Source organism: Topomyia yanbarensis, chromosome 3 (assembly GCF_030247195.1).
Source record: "Topomyia yanbarensis strain Yona2022 chromosome 3, ASM3024719v1, whole genome shotgun sequence".
NCBI classification, from domain to species: Eukaryota; Metazoa; Arthropoda; class Insecta; order Diptera; family Culicidae; genus Topomyia; species Topomyia yanbarensis.
Window position 1 is genome coordinate 8,724,307 of NC_080672.1, and position 16,999 is coordinate 8,741,305.

Genomic DNA, 16,999 nt, shown 5'->3' on the forward strand with positions numbered 1-16,999 from the left:
CTCGTAAAATTACAATTCATAGGTCTTTTTAAAGGAAATAACCAGCGATGTACCAAATCAGGTTTTTATAATTTTGAGGAAAAAAATCCAAGGTTTTTTGTCGGTTAAAGCGGTTTTTTTATGGTTAAATTGCTTTTCTTTGCTATTTTTTGATATTATAATAACTGAACATTAATGTATTGTCACTGTCATTAAGTTTTTCTTACACCTGAAAATTCTGATAAGTTTTGGTCAATTTAAACATTGCCTAATCGCGGATCCCACATTTATTCACAAATTTTGTAGTTAAATAAGTAATGTTAGCTGTTCACCAGGTTCCAAGTTAAGTCGATTGCGATTCTTACTGTGAAGGTATGTATTTTGAGTGAAAACCTACCTAATTTTGTTAAAAAGGGAAAAGCCCTTAAAATGAGAAACAAGTATGATAAAAGTGGATTGTGCACTATTATTCTGAATTTCACCAGTCAGAGTAACCTAATGACTATTGTTTGCTATATAAAATTTATCTATATTATATAAAACTAGCTAGAATATTCGGCTGCGGACTCAATGAGACACCGAAATTAAGAATCACAAAAACAGAACATGCTTCGTAAAACCCGTTTTAAATGTATGTAGAATGTAAAAATAGGATATAAACTTCAAGCGTAAAAATCGGACACGAGCTCTGCGATATAAAAGTCGATAAAAAACCTTCAGTGTAAAAACCCTAAAAAATATATCCGATTCACACAAAGGGCTTTTCTTTATTCGACGTTTAATCTTGAAAGTAACGTTACGCGGATTTTTCTGCGAGAGAATTATACTGCAGGTTTATCCTTGCCTACTTTTTTAGGGTGAGAAGTTTCTAAGCGATTCTTTTGCTGATTTTTACGCTTGATTTTTATATTCGATTTTTACATTTCAAAATATTTTTAATGGGTATTGCAAAGCATCCTTGCGACATTTTTTTTTTTTTAAAACGTTAAATTAACCTAAAAAAATCGATAAAACGAATAAAACCATGTTTCGGTCGGGTTAAGATGATTTGGGAAAAACCTGGTTAAAACCTAAAAATAAAAACCCCGGAAGATGGAATTTTCCCAGCGGTACATCACTGAAAATAACGTTAGTATTTGAATGGAGATATCCTAGTTTCTCGAAAAATACGGAAAAGTAGGGTACTGACTCATTTTATCTCCAAAATCCCCTATTTTTATTAATTTTTCTACTCCGTGCTGCAAATCATATAGTTTTTCTAATGTGAAAAAGTCGAATGGAACCTTTCCCAAATAACAATTGAGGTTTTATAGCACGCTAAGAGTGCAATCTAAGTTTTATGAGTGGCTTTAAAGCTATCATATAGTCTCAGTTGTTACTAGGGTTGCGACCTTTGTCCAAATACGAGAAGTTGGGGTTATAGAGCGTTTTGTCATTCATATTTAATATTATCATTTTCTCGTGCATATATCTTTATTATTCTTCAATCAATTTGCATAACATTTGTTAAACGTGAAAATCTATCAGAATCAAAATAAAAATAAATTTGTTATCGGTATAATTCAAATACATAAGATTTTTTGACATTTAGTCAGCAAACCGTGCCCTAACACTTTGAGAAATCAAAAATTGTATTACCTTTCGATATGAGAAAGGCAAGAATCAGTTTATTTGAATATGAGAGAGTCTGCGCATACAGGACAATTCTATCAGAACCGATCTGGCTCGTCTAATCCTAGAAGTCTAGTTACTTCAAGCAGGTTTGGACTTACCAATGAATTTTTTTTAAACACTATCATAGAGCGAAGATGAAAGTAATGATCAGTTTTGAATTAGTAGAAATTAATAGAAATTATCAAATAGAGACGAACTAAAGAAACAACGAAAAAATTAAAATTATTCCCACCGAAGCCCACATTTGATAGCGTACAGTAAAGTGGGAAGGTTGTACGTGTGTTCGACTGTAGACGAGTGCATATTGTCGAAACATCACATCGTAGTTGGCACTGAACCAACCTTATAGCATAGTGGCGTTGTTGTGTGTCTACATAAGGGGTGTATAAACATTAGCCACCCATCATCTAGCGAGCTTTTTTTTTCTACACCGCACCGGCCAGTTGTTTGTAACCATAGCAACATTGGAAGCTGCTGCAAGTGTGGGAAATGGTGCAAACAAGGGTTTGAATTGAATTGTTCGTACCTTTATATCGCGTGTGTCGTTCCACGTTAATACCGCTACTGTTAATTGTTAATGATTTGATATCATTTGTTTGCAGAAATTGAATCAGCTCCGGACGTCACAAATACTGTTTTCTACTGATGTAGTGGTTTGTAATATCAATTTTCAATAGTAGTTGTATTTTATACATGCGCAGAATACCGATTATAAATAGAATTAACCAGTAGTGGAATAATTCAGTCGTGTCCGACCGTGTTGCGTTGGTGCTCAGATCGTTTCCAGCTATCGTACCCTTTCGCAGTTCAACACCCACACCTGTCCCGGTGTTTCAAGCATCTAATCAATCTCGCACAGACGATAAGAAAATGGCATCTAAAGCACCACTGGTTAAGCTGAACAATGGACGATCGATTCCCATTATTGGACTCGGAACGTGGGGCGTAAGTAGACAGTTTAGTAATTTGTTTTAGAAGTGAGATAGCAAAGACTGGGACATTCTAGATAAACATGTGAAAAGGGGGTAAGAGCAGATAAGAGTCGCTGTGTTTACTTTCTCTTTCGATTATTATGGTGCGATTACAAAATTTTTCAACATTGTTTCAATAAATATCATAAGACTTTGATGTCGTTTAACATATTATGCTAAGAGTTAAAGAGCAAATGCAAAAGCGGCCGGTTATTGCTTGTTTCACATGTTTGTCTAGATATATCGATCTGTGTCTCATTTGCCAAGGTAGCTCTTCGCTAGAATCAATGGATTGAGGCTAAAGCAATATCAATATCTGTACTTCAAAGTGGCATGATTGCGAAACTACAAAATTCAAATCTTTCCAATTCACCATTTGTGTCAACGTGTTGAATTGAGATAGCAACCACTACTCTAACTAATATGTTCGAAGGGTTGGGATTTAAAAAAATAGTACTGAGGTGAATTATCCTACCTCGTTTTATTATTGTATAACGTTAGTTTCGGCTGTGCATCAAGCATCGTTCTGGAAAGCGTACTGTGACGGTGCAGTTTTGATAGCAGATATGTAGCAATGTGTATTTACAGATTGCATTATTGATAAAGACGAGGCTATCAGTGGTTCGTCCATATGCTGAATCCAATCGATGGCGAGTGATTGGGCAGTTGAGATTGTATTGATGTACTTGTATTTACTAGATTTAATAATTGATTGCATTCTACCTTTAAATGTTTAATATCGCGGTAAACTATTGAAGGTTTTTTTGTTGCTTTCATTTCTATAGCGAATTTTTCAGCACTTATTTACAAAATTACTAATTACAATAATTTTCAATACATAATCAAGTTTATTTTGCCGCAAACAACGGAGGTTCGCAAAATGATCAACAAGAAGAGGAAAAACGTCCGGAATCAGATCGAGCCGGAGTATTGAACGGACAAACGAATAGAGGAGGCTTAAATAGAATATGAATTAAGGATGATGGACAAGCTGTAGGGATTCACTCAGATTAGACGAAGTGCAGTAGGCTATTCGAAGCCTGAATATCTCTAACTGCTCTTGAAATGTAATGGGTATTGTCAGTACTTATTAGTACAGCTAGCATATCTTATTATATTTTTATGGAAAATGGGTAAATTAATCCAATGTCCTACACTAAGTTTTTCTATCGTGAACAACTACATGGGACAAGAAACGTTGAACATACATACCAACAGTTAGAAGGACCTTAACGACAAGCGTAGTAATGCTGATTAAATGCACCTCTCAAAAATAGGATAGAATATAATTTCACACCCATTCGTTTAGATCTATATCCAGCACATAACAGATAGTATTATAAAAATGACACGACAGTAAAATTGTAATTAATGTGCCACTGGAACCATCTCTTACCGCAACTGATAAGCATCGTTTCATTTCATGTACAGTCCTCAACGCTAGAGGTAACGAAGGCCGTAAAGGATGCAATTGATGCTGGCTATCGTCACATTGATTGTGCTCACGTATACCAAAACGAGCGTCAAGTTGGCGATGGTGTCAATGCCAAGATCAACGAAGGCGTTATCAAACGGTATGACCATTCGAAAATATCAATTATTATTAAATTATTATGTTATCTTCCTTTCATCCAGTGAGGATATATTTATTACGAGCAAACTGTGGAATACCTGCCACCGACCGGAACTCGTTGAAGATGCCTGCAGAGCTACGCTGAAAAGACTCAACCTGGATTATATCGATCTGTATCTGATTCACTGGCCGATGGGATACAGAGAAGGCCCTGAACTGTTCCCCAAAGATGACGATGACAACGAAAAAACTGCCTATTCCGATGTAGATTACGTGGACACGTGGAAGGCGATGGAGCAACTAGTCGAACTCGGACTGACTAAAAGTATTGGAATTTCGAACTTCAACTCAAAGCAAATAGAGCGAGTTTTGGCCGTGGCCACGATAAAGCCGGTGGTCAATCAGATTGAATGCCATCCATATCTCTCACAGACGAAGCTGTCGGAATTTTGTGCCAGCCGCGATATTGTCATCACGGCATACAGCCCACTGGGATCTCCGAATCGCCCGTGGGCCAAACCTGATGATCCACAACTAATGGAGGATCCTGAAGTATTGACTTGAATTAATTCTTGCAAATCCCGACCTCTATATTGACCTATTTATTGTCTATCCCGCAGATTGTTGCCATCGGTAGAAAGTATGATAAGACGGCTGCCCAGATTTTGATTCGCTACCAAATACAGCGTGGCCACGTTGTCATTCCCAAGTCTGTCTGCATATTTCGCATTCAGTCGAACATTGATGTGTTTGATTTTGAGCTAACCGAGGACGAAATGAAACACATTACTTCATTCGACCGTAACGGACGTCTAGTGCCTATTACGAGGTAAGTGTTTTGCACTCTCATTTTTTTAATCCAATTCAATTTTAATCTAATGAGCGTCACGTCACAGCGCTGATACAAGCCCGCACTATCCTTTTAATGAGGAGTTTTAAAGGGGAAAGAAATCCGATTTTGGAGGAAAGAAACGTGTTGCTGTCTTACATGTGAATATTATCGTTTGCTTTTTTCTGTAGATAATTGCCATGTCATCGCTTATCTCTAAAAAATAATTATTAATTTAAACGATTGTTTCGACACCTTAAACTTTCACATGATTGCTCTAGTTTCCTTGTTTTTGCAGTTTGTGTTCTTTTCTATTCAACTTAATTGCCTGTATTGCTTATCTCCAGTTATGGTTCAATAATTCTGGTATTTATTTTCAGCGCTGCGGGTCATCCTTATCATCCGTTTGAAAATGATGAATTTTAACTTCACCCGAGACAATTGTGAAATCTTTATCCTTGTGGAATAAAACTGCACCATTAGTATGAGTAAACGTTTATATTCATGAGAAAAATAAGTACAAACACGTTTTGAAAACGTGCTTACACTCAGTTTGCATTGAAAATTGCTTTCAAAGTGTTATGTACAGATGCTCTAAATAAATCTTCAAACATGGAAGCACTTTCGTTCGAATTTTTTTCATTTGTATCATCGTATACCTCCCGTAAGTAAAAACCTAAATTTATTGCGGATAGTACTATGTTAATGTGAAAAAAAATTATTTATCCGATACTTATATTCGTCAATATTCTTCTACTACTACAATACTTGAGACCACCAGCTGTTATAGCTTCCAGAGTACGCAGGAAGCATCCTGGATCCCTGCGCATATATGATTCAAACCATTTCCTTCCTAAACACCAATAACCAATATTTTGCCTTCAATTTTTTGCAATATGTACTGACATGGACGATCGTTTTTAAAAAGGGTTGGCCGTTAAACTGATGCGACAAATTCGTTGACTTTAAGGAGGAAGGTCGTTCGAGAAGCCGGAAAACCATTTAACTATTTTTCCCTCCTCCTCCATCGTTAGCACAGATCTTGGTCTTTTTTATTCTACCAGTGGCCACTGAGACGGTGCCGGACCGTAGAAACGGGAATGCCGTATTTCTTGCATGCTGTATACCTCGTCATTCCATTTCGTATTCGTTTTATGCACAATTGTAACGCATCTTACGGGTACCGCGCAGCTTTAATCTCACGTGCACTTCCTTATTTTGCTTTAAAAGTAAAATAAGGATCCTTCCACGGAATGATACATAGTGGTTCAAGTACTTACCTCGACGCTTTATAACGGAATTTGATGCTAAACAGTTTCCGCAACAAACAAATGTGTGAAAAGAATTTTACAACTTTGGCACACAATATATGTTTACCAGTTTGACACCGCACTATAGAGTGAACATTTCAGCGGTCACTAGATTAAAAGTTTGAGAGCGTCGGAAAAATTAATTCGCGCTAGCTAAGGCCAAATGAAGCACATACGAAATTGGTGCACCAGTTTTCCGCCCTATGAAAAACTACAGTAAAATACAGTGAAACACATAAAAAATATTTCACAGTAATATTTATGCATAATATATTTGTTTAATATATTGAGTGGTTGCATATTTCCGTTAAAATTAAGTGATTAGTCTGCCGTTAGGAACACTGATGATTTGTGAAGGTTTGTATTTGAAATGAATTATGTATCAATCAACATGTTTCAATGTGAAACTTTAGAATTCAATGTGAAACAAGTTTATATGTTAATAATAGTTTAGGAAACACTCTGGTTTGACTCCTATTTTTGTTAATGGCGAGTTGGTTCCACTAGTGCGAACAATTGGTGCTAATGCCACGACTGGCTCACACACCCTAGTACTTTACATACAAACGTCGGTAGAATATGCAGACGATCCAAGTCTCACTTCGAGTCTCCAATATAAATCGTCATTAAAATGAAGCTCACTGAAAAATAATAGTAGGGGAGACCGAGGCTTTGGCTTTGGCTTGGGCAGATCGTGCAAAATAAAACACGTTGCATAAAAGGAATAACTGTTGGCAACATTTCTAAATTTTGTAATTCTCAATCAATTGTCTCTGTTTTATAGATAAAATAAAGTAAGGCGGAAAATTCACCAACTTACCCCAACCCGGTATGTATGGGGTGTTAGCGGTACTCAAGAAAAAAGCTATAAAATAGAAATTCAATTACTTCAACGGTCCTTATGGAACGTGATGAATGTCTTTCCGATAACTTTTTATTATCTAGCCTTTGCCATCATATTTCAGTCTCCATACACCGAGGGACTCCGCCAACTTACCCCAACCGCCAACTAGCCCCGGGTTCCCCTACAATCGGAAGAACAGGCAGGTTAGTGATGTGAAATTTCATTTTCAAATGCCAATTTCCAGTTGGCCTACAAATTGGAAGAATTTTAATTCAGGATCTAACGTCTTAATTTCGAAGCAAAATAATTTTGGATTTCTGGCAAAAATATTTTTAATGCTCTAAGTCTTTAAAATCGTGACCGACCATCTTAGATTCCTATGAAAATTTAAACGTTTCACCGGCGTGGGAGACTAAACATTTTTCACAGTAAAAAAGATTATTTTGACTCAAGAGCAATTTTTAAAAGGGCCTGGAAGTTTCTACTTGTAGCATTTTCGAAAAAAAAAATGTTCGATTACCGTATTTTATACTACAAAACTATCTGAGAACGAGTTACAGGGAATGAATACTTCTGTACGAAAACAATATACACTGGAAAAAAAGGTTACATTTTTCAGAAAAACAGAAATCTATGTTAAAAAGTTAAATTGCAAAAAAAAAACATTTTTTTTAATTTTTTATATTTTGTCAACAAAACCTAAATAGAAAAGAAATATTTTGAATGCCATAACTTAATACATGATTTTAAATTTCATACTAATTGACATAAAAAACTGTAATTTTATTACAGAATACGATTCTAAGTATTATTTTAAATCAAAATACATTTAACAAAAATGGTCCAAAATGCGATAGTTGTCGGGATAACTCCAACAAAAACAATTAACTCGTGTAATTACGCCGTTTTTAAAACTTATTCGCGTTTTCCCATCACAAAATTTCAACAATCTAATGTTTATCTATTTAGTAAGAGTTTATTTAAGACCCAAAAGAAACCGTCGTACCGGCCATCATATAATATTTTAAATAGAAACTAATATGCATATCAACAATTGCCACATCTGGTGCATAAATTACAGTAATGGCTTGATAAACCACTTCCATCATATTGTTGATCTATCGAGTTTATAAACAATGTTCCCTAACAAATATCACATTACATCGGCGAGAGCAACAGAAGACTGAATTCCCTCTGAGGTAAAACTGATAAGCAACTAAACAAACTATATTTCTGCTTTGCTTATTTAGTGTTGATATTAGTTTGTGAGTTGAATATGTAGGTGAACATCTTTCAGATAAAAGAATTAAGTGACTTTTAGAAGAAAAGTAGTTCAAAGTTAATGTTTCTATAACGTTTTGAAATTTTCCTTCATATTAATTCCTTACTTCCCCACTTCTTTCTCAGACTATTGAGTTTGATGGCCTGATAAAATAGAAATCTTCATCGAGGTAATCGAGTTTTATAAATGGTCTATGCAGTGAGGTAACAGTCCCGTACATTGACCGTTGTGTGCCGTTGAAGGGAGATCAACCAGAAGCGGTCTACAATTACTTGGGTGCATTTCGACATCGTCTCATCAGAAACCGACACTAACTTTTTGTCGGAATAGATTAGCGCCGGTTTGACGCAAATCCCTAAAACTAAAACACACTTTGTATTTCAATCGAACGACTGGTCAAACGTGATGTCCCGTCCGAGCAGAAGTTCTGTTTGTGTCGATAAGACACAGTCACAGAAGCGGTCTACAATTAGCCATTTGTAATTCTGGTTGTAGTTTTTGAGAGAACTTTCTCTAAATATTGGTAGAATATTCAATAGGATAGACGAGCCCTTATCCATCTCATTACTCAGGATGTCATACTATTTCGTTGATAACTCGGTTGTCACTGGATTGCGCTTAAATAGGTTACAACCTCTTTGAACGCTAATAACTCTGTTACTTATGGATAAATTTTCGTCTTTTTACTACCAATCCATTTGGAATTAACTGAAATTATGTTTAATACTATATTGTTTGTTTATTTCAATAATGAACAAGAACAAACAAGTTAAAATGAATAAATCTCGGAAAACATGAAAACTTCCATACATGAGTCAGCCCATTCAGGAGACAGCCGCCAATAGGGAGAAGTTAGCAACCGAATCAAATACCACGAGTTTTGTTAATAGAGGTGCCGCGTGTCTGTTTGAGACAGTCGATGCTCGCTTTTCGAACGAGCAACACCTGGACAAAGTGGGACACATCGTGAATTTACAGCAGTGTTGGCATAGACAAACTCATTCACGTGTGTAACGTTTCATGTTAACTACACACCAATAATCGAATTTATAAAAAAAACTGGAATGCGCACATTAAGCAGGCTATAAGCATTGCAATTAGTGCTCTTTGGGTACAAACACAGTAGAACAATTGGTAAAAATGGGGTCTCAGACCAAATATGGTTCACTGGTTATACTCTACAATAGTGATTCCGTAGAGTCCCATCGAGTGCCCTCAAAATGGAACTGAAAAAGTGGGAGATCACAGCTATAGATAGCAATTGGAGCAGTGATGCCACAAGTACAGATTTATCTAGAAAGGTACAGATTTTTGAAGCATTTTTGGTACAGATTCTGTACAGTACAGATTACAGATTTTTGTAAAAAAGTACAGAATGGTACAGATTTTTTTTACATGACATTAGAATGCGAGAGTCGAGAAACCTGGTTCCAGCAAATCAAAGGGATGATGTCTAAGTGAAAGCCGAGCGAATCTTCTCGGAGTGCATACATTTACTCTGAGATGCTCCAATTGAATTCCTGCAAGCAAGTTTCTCGCATTCTATTGATATTACCTGCCCCATCTCAATTTCTCGCTGCCACTGATTTCCCTGAATGAAAAATATCTTTAAGAAAAAAAAATTAAGCAACCTTGCCATTATTTGGGTACAGAATCCGGTACAGATTTTTCTATAGAACAGTACAGACAGAAAAGATTTTTCAACTCCCGGTACAGATTTAATTGTGGCAACACTGAATTGGAGTACCGTAAAACGGGGTGACATTGATCAATTTTTGAAGTAATCAGCACATATTTTTAGACGCAAAACATTTTTTTCAAGTTTAGTATTTTTAAACCATGTACTGATGTATGAGGAACAAGATTGGATGGTTTTATCTGAATTTATTCGCCTACTACTATTTTTACAAAAAATATTTCAATTCGAAGTCCGTTTTTGAATTTCGGGGTGACATTGATAGCCTTCATGTTCACACACATTAAGTTCTTGATGTCAATGTTTTCCATTCAAATATTTTAAATTTTAAACTAATTCTGAAAAGATATCCATTGTTGAATAGCTGTTAATCGGTATTGTACAAAGTATTTCCATATACTGTAAAATTTGAGTAATCAAAATTCATATAATTCGAGTCCGACTATTATAAAATCTGAAAACATTTTAACTGTTAAATTTGTTACATTTGGAGTATTGAATATAAAAGAAATATTGCTAATTTAAGCTTGAAATAGTTTAAAATAATTGCGAACTAGTTTCACAAAAAATGTTTTTAAAATAAGCAAGCTTATAAAAATCAGTTTGGCACATCCGACTTTAAATAAAAATAAAAACTCGCTTGGAATTTATTACTCTTGCAAAAATCTAAGATTTATGTGTTGTATAAAAAATAGACACTTTACGAAGCAACGCAAAAATAATAAAATTTCGGTTTTTTGTAGTTTCTATGCCCAAAAATTGAACAATATACTCAAAAAGTATATCTAATTAGTATTTTTTAAGTTTAGGGTACAACTCATTTCAAATTTAAATTATTGGGTAGACTATTCTGGTTAAATAAGCAATCTACGAGAAAAGTTTTGAGTGATCAAAGTCACCACAGTTTACGGTACCACACCTAGACTACGACAATCAAAGAAATTTATCTCACCCAACGAGAAAAAAGCCTGGAGTTGATTAGCTTAGACTAAACAAAAAAAGCTATGTATCATGACAGGACTACATACCGGATACTGTCCGAGTAAATATCATCTTGAGAAAATTGGTAAGCTTATAAACCGCGTCTGCGGATCTGAAAGTGAAACACCGGAGCATCTGCTCTGCGAATGCTGTGCATTGATACAACGCAGACTAAGAGTAAAGAAGCATTGGAACCTTTTGATATTAGATTTTAATATTATTGGACTGCAAATCCCAAGCAGGTAATAAAAATCATACGAAGTGGTGTGCCTAACTGATGGGAATAACGACACATCAAATTGGCCCGAATTCAGGGTTGTTAATCGATAATTAATCGTCATCGTCGATAACGTTAACCACCCGTCAACGTCATCGGAAACTCCGTTAACGATAATGTATCGTCGGATTCATCGTCATCGTCGATAATTCATCGGTGATTATCGCGATACATTTTGCGTTACTTTCCCGTTTATTGGAGTTGAAGTTGATGCGGTTAACTTTCAATTGTTTAGAAATAAATAACTATTGAAGGACATGTTGTTGGCAGTTGAAAATCAATAGTTTTGGACATTTTCAATACATAGGGGGTTCGAAGACGTGTCAAAATTGATTTTTACAACTTTTGGGGAAAGTTTATTATATTGAAGAAGTTATTGGTAAGTGAAAATCAATAGTTTTGGGCATTTTCAATGTACCGTCGGCGCGTCAAAATAGATTTTTTTCAACTTTTTGCGAACTGTTTACATTGAAGGGCAGGTTGTTGGCAGTTGAAAATCGATAGTTTTGGACATTTGCGATTCACAGGAGGATCCACCAGTGCACAGTGTTTCCAAAGTGGCAAAAAGGTGAAAGAAATTCTTTGAACCACGAAAAACAGTTTTTAGCTATAGTGTTTTCAGCGTAGTTTATTTATATTTTTTTCTGCGTAGAAGCAAGTTTTTGTTTGGTCATTTGAGCGACCGAAAATAAAAGTCGCAAGGATAGAACATGCTTCGTAAAACCCGTTTCAAATATATTAGAATATAAAACCCGGATGTAAACTTCGAGCATAAAAATCGGACTGGGACTTTCGTTTGTAAGAGTCGGATAAAAAAACCTTCAGTGAAAAAACCGGAAAATAATATATCCGATTCTTACAAAGTAGTTTTTGTTAGCCGAATTTTAATCTTGAACATCAAGATATACGGATGCTCCTACGAGCGAATTATTTATTTTTAACCGGTTTTTATACTGGAGGTTCATCCTTGCCGAGTTTTACGGGCGAGAACTTTTTAAACGATTTTTATATTGAAGAATTTCTGTCCGATTTTAATAATTGAAGTTTATTTCCGATTTTTATATTCTAATATCTTTGAAACGGGTTTTGCGAAGCATACGGAAAACCCCGCAATCACAAAAAATGAATATTGCAATTTTTGATTTTTGTCTTGACTGTTTCAACTAAAAATTGTTGATTCAACTAACTGTCCTGTTGATTTCGCATCATCAATTGGCTGAATAAATTAGTTGTTTTTGAAAGCTGTCAGTTTTCAGAAAATAAAGACAGCAAAAAGGAAACAAAAATTTGCAAATTTTATTTAACCATTTCTTTAGTTGAAAAGGATACGTCAGTTTTCTCGCTATGTTCATTTTGTAAAATTTTTGAGGCTAACATAAAAGAGCTTGATTTTGAAGTTTAGATTAATAAACCAGTTATAATACTTAGAAGTGCCTACCTAATTTAGTGATATATATGTGAATTTATGGAAGTATTTTTATATAATACATCAGGTATACAACAAATTGCATGATTCGACTGATGTTCGAAGGTGTGTATGTTTCATGTGTTTTTACAAATCAGCCATCCAATTTTCTCACATGTTAACAAATGTTGGACATTAGAATAGGACATTAGTCTCCATCAGAAAATTGATCTGTATATTCTATCATTGCATAAATAATTGTTCCATGCAAATAGAGAATCTAGTGGAACATGGAACCATAATTCGTATAGAAAGTCAATGCTATATATTTTTTTTATAAAATAGAATAATTGTAAACGTATTGGCGCTGAACAGTGTTAATATTTATATTTTCTAGTGATACAACGCGTTTGGATAAATCAAGCCATTGATATGATAGCAATAAACTTCTTCGAAGATAATTTGGCTTTTTATTACTGGGTAACAAATCCTCCTTATAATTAACAAAATCGTTAGTTGTTATAACTGTTTGGGAATTATTCCAATATTACAATTGACTGAAACAACCATCTCGGTTTTCAGTTTGAACTCGCACCAATCTTGAAATCGACAATTATATTAGTTGTTACAGCTATTTGATGAGCTGATTCGGATGGTGTGTGTCTTTGCTAACTGACAGCATCACATTTTCAACTAGATGATTTAGTTGTTTCAGCAACTGTTTTGTTCATTCAAAAAAAAATGAAAGTTTAGAAAAATCAACAATCGTTTAGCTGTACCAAATTTTAACCAATCGATTTCAGAAATTCGACTTATATATTAGTTGCTATGCGATCGGGAGCGTTTCCGTGTGTACTATCCTTGCGACTTTTATTTTCGGTCGCTCATTTATGAAAATAAAAAAAAACTTTACTTGGCAAAGTTGTTGAGAATATTTTAAGCATTAACTTAGCTGAAGAGACCATGTGTCTATCTGTCGATTTTGATTTACATATGTGGAGATTTCTTTGATATACTCCTGAAAATTGCTGTTTTTAAAATACTTTTCCTGGTAATTTTGTAGAATTTCAAATGTTCCAAGATTTTGTTCAGCATAAGAAAATGCAGAATTTTTGTAATTTAAGTTGATTTGTATCTCTTACAACTTAGAAGTTATCGAATGTTTTAGTGTCCAAAAAGCAATATTTTGGTATGGAAGCCGCACATTTCCGCAGATGAATACCAATACAAATCTGTAAAAAACACTATCAACATCGTTTGGTGGGCTCTAGCCTACGTTCAAGTCAAATTCGAGTAAATTCCTTCTTTATCATATTTTTCTTATCTTAGAGATGCAACATATACAAAAATAATAATACTGTACTGTAAGACCTCTTTAAGGGGAATTTTTACTAAATGATCAGAACGGATTATGAGGCTTTGTCGAGGGACTAAAGAAGAATATTTCAACCGCTGCGGTTTATTAAAAAGAAATAAAAATATGTTAGTCCAGGTGTTTGCGTTTCGACTTCGTCTCTTCAGAACCAGAAAAAAATATGTGCCGATTTTGTCAATGTCATCGTTTTATCAGCCTAAAATTTGCCAAGGGGCTGATAAAACGGGTCTTCACAGTATTCAAAAAACGATTAAAATTCTATTATTTTTAACGTTGTTTAAGGGTAAAAGAAGGAAACATGAAGCATCTTGTTACATAATGAAAAGAAGAAACGGAGCAGGGGGCTAAAAGCTTCCCAACTAGAAAAGGAAATCAAACATTGGAAATATGTATTCATTGTCCTTTTTAAGATCCAAAATCTTCTAGTTTAAATTAAAATTATAATAAAATCTGTTTATCACAACACCACTTAAATGTGTAGTGTAATTTGTGAATGGCCTAATAATAGTAATTTAGTAGCTATTTCAATGTATGTTTTTGTGTGCTAAAAATTACTAATTACATAATGGCTCAAAAATTTGGCTTTCTTCATGGTCAAAACAATTTTGATCACCTTTTTGCCGCTTGGAAACGCTGTGCACCTGTGACTCTTCTGTGCAACTTACTCGAAAAGTTAAAAAAATTCCATTTTGACACATCGTCGGACTCTTCTGCGTATTGTCGAAAATTATTGATTTTCAACTTTCCCTTCAATATAATACACTATCCCGAAAAGTTGAAAAAAATTTCATTTTGACGCATCGTCGGACCCCGCTGTGCATAGAAAATGTCCAAACTATTGATTTTCAACTGCCAACAACATGTCCTTTAATAGGTATTTATTTCTAAACAATTGAAAGTTAACCGCATCAACTTCAACTCCAATGAACGGGAAAGTAACGCAAAATGTATCGCGATAACCGATGAACTGACGATGACGATGAAAGCGACGATACATTATCGTTAACGAGTAACGCCGATAAATTATCGTGAAAAATGTATCGTATTAACATCCCTGCCCGATACTAATGTTGTTTTTGCTTGAGGCAGAAACTAACTCAATTTCGGACCTGTGACTGCTGTCAAACCGTTTGTTTGAAGCCAGTTTCGAACCTAGATTATGCGCCACTGAACTGAAAATCGAGTTGGGTTCCAACCTGAAATATATTTCGGGTTCGCTCACACCACCGCTTTTTTGCGATAACCCAACTCAGTTCAATTAAAAACGTTTGTTGGAATCAACTAACCTGGGTTAGTGTCTAGGTTCTCAATCGAAAACGACATAAGTTTGCACTCTCAGTCCTTGATTTAGCAGCTTAACCAGATTTCTGCGTGCATCCGGTCAGGCCAATCAAACTAAACTAGGGCGATATCGATTTCACTTGCACTTTCCGGCATAACTTTAACAGAAACTGAATAAATTCTTTGCAGAATCCCAATTATATTCGTGCAAAACCCTGACAATACCAATTCGCTCTCCAAACTGAATCAGTTTGCTCATCTCTACAAGGGAGTGCCCACAGAAATAAAGAGAAACAGCCCCGCGAGCATAGCGTTGTGGGTAAATCGATTGCCCTGCACGCAGCTCACTTGGATTCGATTCCTAACCCCGCACATAGGGTAGAGATTTTTCTAATCCGAAATAAAATAAAGCAGCCATGATTCGAGGACGTTGAAGGGATATTGTGTATCACGTAATGTTATATACTACTAAGGCTATCTAGACTCTATTCATACATTCTCTCTCTAATCCACGAGCTCGATACATATTCATTCATACATTATTCAGTGTGCTCACTGTAATTGCTAAAAATAAAATCTACTGGAACTAATTTCCGGTGCGAAATTTGACTTTTAGTTCAGCATGTGTCAGCTTTGCTGATATAATTCCAAACATAAACGTTGCCAAATCGTTAGTTGGAAGTCAGTTCCACACATAGGTAATATAATATTGACCTAAGAACCGCGATGAGTTTGAAAAATATGACAAACAATGTTCTTTCATGGACCTAACCCAATTCCAATAAAAATATTTGCTTGAAGAAAGTCAATAAAATGCAAACTCGTTAGTGCTTCTCAATTTTCACTGTATATATGCACCTTCGTAAAAATGACACAATACCTGATAGTGTATATCGTATCATACATATTAAGGGGTTATACGTAGTCGTGAGGACGAAAAAAGAGTATTTTCAAGAATTCAACAGCAACGTTTTTTTAAACAAGTTTTATATACATCACACCTCCGAAAATTCGAACATCTAGATTAGATCATCCATAACATAAAAACAAAAAAAGATTTTGATAATGCAATGTGATCTCGCAATTGTGCAATGGAATAAGCAAAATATTTTTGACATTAAAAATGTCTTACTCCACTATCTGGGGCTAGGTGTCATTCTAAAATCTAAACTATCTCCCATGTAACGAAACTATGTAAGGTTTGCACGCTTATAACTCCGATATTACTAGATGGATTTTAATCATTCATACACCAACCGATTCAGAAACACCTAACTTAAATATTGGTAATAATTTAATATCTCCCCAATAAAAGTAGACTTTTGGAAATTGGTAAAATTAAAAAGTTCACGAAAAACGGGAAAATTACCATTCGTGAGGCAGATTTCTCAGACACAGCCGTCAAAAGAGGGCAGCTTAGTGACTCAATGAAAGACGAAAAGTCATAAATAGAAGCGACGCATGTCCGTTTAAATCAGTTGTTGCTCTTGTCTCATACGAACAACATCGTCTCCGGGCGATG

At 35.1% G+C, this 16,999-nt stretch overlaps 1 protein-coding gene across 2 annotated transcripts; it reads left to right on the top strand.

The window, feature by feature from the left end:
* The first annotated feature begins 2,342 nt into the window (after positions 1–2,342).
* LOC131690648 (aldo-keto reductase family 1 member B1-like) lies at positions 2,343–5,644 on the top strand. Of its 2 annotated transcripts, XR_009305604.1 has the most exons (6): positions 2,343–2,598; positions 4,056–4,198; positions 4,260–4,749; positions 4,818–5,026; positions 5,094–5,187; positions 5,407–5,644. XR_009305604.1 is itself a non-coding variant. In XM_058976579.1 (5 exons), exons 1-5 carry the CDS (start codon positions 2,524–2,526, stop codon positions 5,450–5,452), a joined length of 963 nt encoding a protein of 320 aa, XP_058832562.1. In that variant the 5' UTR covers positions 2,356–2,523; the 3' UTR covers positions 5,453–5,644. The 2 variants fall into 2 exon arrangements, 1 of the variants encoding a protein (XP_058832562.1); XM_058976579.1 differs by lacking the exon at positions 5,094–5,187 and having other exon boundaries at positions 2,356–2,598.
* Positions 5,645–16,999: the final 11,355 nt, after the last annotated feature.

Bases quoted from the DNA above. Each gene is read 5' to 3' on its own strand.
- LOC131690648 (XM_058976579.1), top strand. From the start codon at position 2,524: ATGGCATCTAAAGCACCACTGGTTAAGCTGAACAATGGACGATCGATT. The intron at 4,199-4,259 runs GTATGACCATTC...CCTTTCATCCAG, and splicing joins AACGAAGGCGTTATCAAACG to TGAGGATATATTTATTACGA. The intron at 4,750-4,817 runs GTATTGACTTGA...TCTATCCCGCAG, and splicing joins AACTAATGGAGGATCCTGAA to ATTGTTGCCATCGGTAGAAA.